This window comes from Bos javanicus, chromosome 7, assembly GCF_032452875.1.
Source record: "Bos javanicus breed banteng chromosome 7, ARS-OSU_banteng_1.0, whole genome shotgun sequence".
NCBI classification, from domain to species: domain Eukaryota; kingdom Metazoa; phylum Chordata; class Mammalia; order Artiodactyla; family Bovidae; genus Bos; species Bos javanicus.
Window position 1 is genome coordinate 85,871,330 of NC_083874.1, and position 4,819 is coordinate 85,876,148.

Below are 4,819 nucleotides of genomic sequence, written 5' to 3' on the forward strand. Positions count from 1 at the left end.
TGAGGTTATTGATATTTCTCCCGGCAATCTTGATTCCAGCTTGTGCTTCATCCAGCCCAGCGTTTCTCATGATGTACTCTGCATAGAAGTTAAATAAGCAGGGTGACAATATACAGCCTTGACATACTCCTTTTCCTATTAGGAACCAGTCTGTTGTTCCATGTCCAGTTCTAACGGTTGCTTCCTGACCTGCATATAGGTTTCTCAAGAGGCAGGTCAGGTGGTCTGTTATGCCCATCTCTTTCAGAATTTTCCACAGTTTATTGTGATTCACACAGTCAAAGGCTTTGGCATAGTCAATAAAGCAGAAATAGATGGGTTTTTTTTTTTTTTTTTTCTGGAATTCTCTTGCTTTTTCCATGATCCAGTGGATGTTGGCAATTTGATCTCTGGTTCCTCTGCCTTTTCTAAAACCAGCTTGAACATCTGAAAGTTCACGGTTCACATATTGCTGAAGCTTGAGCATTACTTTACTAGCGTGTGAGATTGAGTGCAATTGTGTGGTAGTTTGAGCATTCTTTGGCATTGCCTTTCTTAGAGATTGGAATGAAAACTGACCTTTTCCAATCCTGTGGGCCCTGCTGTTTTCCAAATTTGCTGGCATATTGAGTGCAGCACTTTCACAGCGTCATCTTTCAGGATATGAAATAGCTCAACTGGAATTCCATCACCTCCACTAGCTTTGTTCATACTGATGCTTCCTAAGGCCCACTTGACTTCACATTCCAGGATGTCTGGCTCTAGGGGTGTGAAGTATATGCTAAGAGAAATGAGGGCACAAGAATGCTTGGGATGGTGGTGGGAAGTAAGGTTTACAGAGCTAAACAAAATTGCAATCTACACAGGATATACAGCAACAGACTGACAGGCACTTTTTTTTAATTTCAAGTAGTCACTTCTGAGCAAAAATGCCATGGTTTCCTCTTCAATTCAACTAAATCACCATGTGTGTCTAGTTCTGACCTGAAGAGCAGTATACCTTCTACTAAGGTATCAACGTTACTTTCTATTACAACCAGATATCTCTCAGAGCTCAAGAATAATGAGAAAATAAATCTCAGATCAAACCAAAAGGAAAGAAACATACCATTTTACAAACCTAATCAACTTGATTTTTAGCCTAGCTTCTTAACACAACTGAGATGAATGCATATTTTCTGTAACAGTATACATTTCCAGGAAGAAAGCATGCCCAGAAGATGAAGATTTAGGGTTTTCAGTGGGAAAATCATCCTCAGAATGCCAGCAAAATCATTCCTCAACAGTCTGGGCCCTAAACACCTTCCTGGGATTACAGAGGGAAGAGCTGCGGTCTAGTTCAGGGTGGTTCTAGAGTCACTGAGTTAAAATTTCTTTGCTTGAAGTAACAAATTTTTCAGTGTGGTGGTTTTAGCTTGAGTATTATGCATTCACTGTGACTTTCCAGGTGTCACTAGTGGTAAAGAATTTGCCTGCCAATGCAGGAGATGCGAGAGATGAGGGTTCAGTCTCTCGGTCCAGAAGATCATCTGGAGGAGAGCATGGCAACCCACTCCAGTTTCTTGCCTAGAAAATCCCATGGACTGAGGAGCCTGGTGGGCTGCAGTCCATGGGGCTGCACAGAATGGACACAACTAAGCACACACCCATGTATTATGCATTCAAGATAACCTGATCAGTTTAAGTCATTAGAAGGAGAAATGTAAGAAAACAGGTATCATCATTTGCAAAGAGAATAGTATGTGTACTTTATGATTTAAAAAAAATTTAAATTGGTCCACAAGTGTTTTATTAATAATAGGAAATAAGGGATGTTTCAGATATTTTGAAGTTTATACATACTGAATATACTGATATCAGCTTAATATGGCACCCCACTCCAATATTTTTGCCTGGAAAATCCCATGGAAGGAGGAGCCTGGTAGGCGGCAGTCCATGGGGTCACTAGGAGTCGGACACGGCTGAGCAACTTCACTTTCACTTTTCACTTTCCTGCATTGGAGAAGGAAATGGCAACCCACTCCAGTGTTCTTGCCTGGAGAATCCCAGGGACGGGGGAGCCTGGTGGGCTGCCGTCTATGGGGTTGCACAGAGTCGGAAACGACTGAAGCAATTTGGCAGCAGCAGCAGCAGCTTAATATAGATTTATTTACACTGTGTAATTAAATGATTTTCTGGAAACATTTTTGAAAAGCAGATTTTCCAATATATGTTTATATATCCAGAAAAATTCTTTACCCGGATTATATCTACCACAAATGAAAAACGTGCCTTATTGTGCTTTGAACTTTTCTACAATGAATTCCAAAGGAAAGGTATTGAGAGGCCTGGAGGACACCAACATGAACAAGTTGAAATCATCGCAGAAGGATAAAGTTCGTCAGTTTATGATCTTCACACAATCTAGTGAAAAAACAGCAGTAAGTTGTCTGTCTCAAAATGACTGGAAGTTAGATGTTGCAACAGACAATTTTTTTCAAAATCCTGAACTTTATATACGAGAGAGTGTAAAAGGATCATTGGACAGGAAGAAGTTAGAACAACTATACAGTAGATACAAAGATCCTCAAGATGAAAATAAAATTGGAATAGATGGTATACAGCAGTTCTGTGATGACCTGGCCCTCGATCCAGCCAGCATCAGTGTGTTGATCATCGCGTGGAAGTTCAGAGCAGCAACACAGTGCGAGTTCTCCAAACAGGAGTTCATGGATGGCATGACAGAATTAGGATGTGACAGCATAGAAAAACTAAAGGCCCAGATACCCAAGATGGAGCAAGAATTGAAAGAACCGGGACGATTTAAGGATTTCTACCAGTTTACTTTTAATTTTGCGAAGAATCCAGGACAAAAAGGTTTAGATCTAGAAATGGCCATTGCCTACTGGAATTTAGTGCTTAATGGAAGATTTAAATTCTTAGACTTATGGAATAAATTTTTGTTGGAACATCATAAAAGATCAATACCAAAAGATACTTGGAATCTTCTTTTAGACTTCAGTACAATGATTGCAGATGACATGTCTAATTATGATGAAGAAGGAGCATGGCCTGTTCTTATTGATGACTTTGTGGAATTTGCACGCCCTCAAATTGCTGAGACAAAAAGTACAACAGTGTAGCACTGAAGGAACCTTCTAGAATGTACATAGTCTGTACAATAAATACAACGGAAAATTGCACAGTCAATTTCTGCTGGCTGGACTGAACTGAAGATCAATCCTCACAATTCAGACTGAGGGTTGAGACAAAACTTTAAGGATACATCTTGGACCATATCATATTTCATTCTTCTAATGGTGGTTTGGGCTTGTCTTCTAGTCTGGTCTGCTCTAAACATTTATTATTCCAACATTGTGGATTTCATCTTATATCTGTGGACCATCCTAGTTTATTCTCCCATAAGTCTTAGAAGCTTTATGGTGATTATTTTGAAGTTTCCATTCTTGCATAAAGCACAATGCTGTCTTCATCAGAAAACAAGTTTGGCATAAGAATTAAACATATGAACGTCACAGTTTAAAAAAAAAAAAAAAACAAAGGAAAGGTGTTTTATCATCAATTACTTTGTAGTTCATTTATCATTTTCTCAAAATACTAAATTGGAAAATCTGGTTATCAAATATCATTTGAAAATATAAATTAACTACAAAAGATTAATAGAAACTCTTTCCATTCTTTCCACATATATATCAAGAACTTAAATCCATCCTTGAATCACTTTCCTTTTTGTTCACAAAAATGACTGATGTATGTTAGTAAAAGATGATACTCAAGCAAAAGAATATTTTCCGAGTAATTAAGTAGTTTGTTACATTTAAGGGTACTAAAATGATTCTGGTTTATTTCCTTTGTTTTCGCACTTCTTTTCTCCACATGTAAAAAATATTTCAATGAAATTATGTGGACTAATATCCACATAAATTAGTACTATTAGACATTAGGAAGATGCCATTCATCTAAGAACCTTTATGGCAAATGAATGTTTTTCATTTTCTGATTCTAAATGCTAGCATACTTTCTATATGTATATATTCATTTTTCCCAATGCAAGTATGGTATACATCTTGTTATTTAGTTTTCTACTGTGGGTTTATATGTTTACTAAAATATTTTTTTAAATTCCATTTGTTTAGAGTATAAAGAAACACTATTATTTACTGCAACCTCAAACATTAAAGCATTTCAAAAGCAGCTAAGGGTAAGAATGAATGTGATATTCCCAGACAAGAGCAAAGCACTAAATGAATTTCATAGCTGTAGCAAAACTTTTCTTTTAAGATAGAAGAAAGATATTTATGTCAAACTTCATCATCATAATCAAATACAGCATTATTATACTTAATATTGACTTTATACATCATGCAAGACTTTGCTATTGCGGAAATGTATTATTAAAAGTAGAGTGACAGGTGTGACAAAATCTACAGCTTGTGTGCCTTCAACTACATTAAGTCTCATCACAATCTGAAAGAAAAACGTATCACATGGGATAAAGAATAAAAAGAACAACTCCAAGAGTTATTATCTTGTCACTTCCTATATATCCAGACTTACTCTATAGCCATTCTTTTAAGTGAATAAAGAAGCAAAATACATTATAGGCTATAGTAGGTTTCTTCCTAAGGCCTCTCTTTCAATTTACCCTTCTGACCTTAAGTGATCGTATCTAAGTCCATTGCCTCAAATAAATTCTAAATTGATGATACTCTAAAGTAGTTCTGTCTCAGAATTCTCCTCTGAGGTGCATATCTCACTATGGGCAATGTCTACTCAGTATCTCTATTTGAATGTCTCAGGAGCTCCTCAGGAATATCAGCATGTTCAAAACTGAACTAAA

General features: G+C 36.9%; 1 protein-coding gene across 1 annotated transcript; it reads left to right on the forward strand.

The window, feature by feature from the left end:
• Nucleotides 1-2,305: 2,305 nt before the first annotated feature.
• Nucleotides 2,306-3,494, forward strand: LOC133251645 (DCN1-like protein 1). Its single transcript, XM_061424342.1, has one exon. The coding sequence runs from the start codon at nucleotides 2,322-2,324 to the stop codon at nucleotides 3,099-3,101; it is 780 nt and encodes a 259-aa protein (XP_061280326.1). The 5' UTR covers nucleotides 2,306-2,321; the 3' UTR covers nucleotides 3,102-3,494.
• Nucleotides 3,495-4,819: the final 1,325 nt, after the last annotated feature.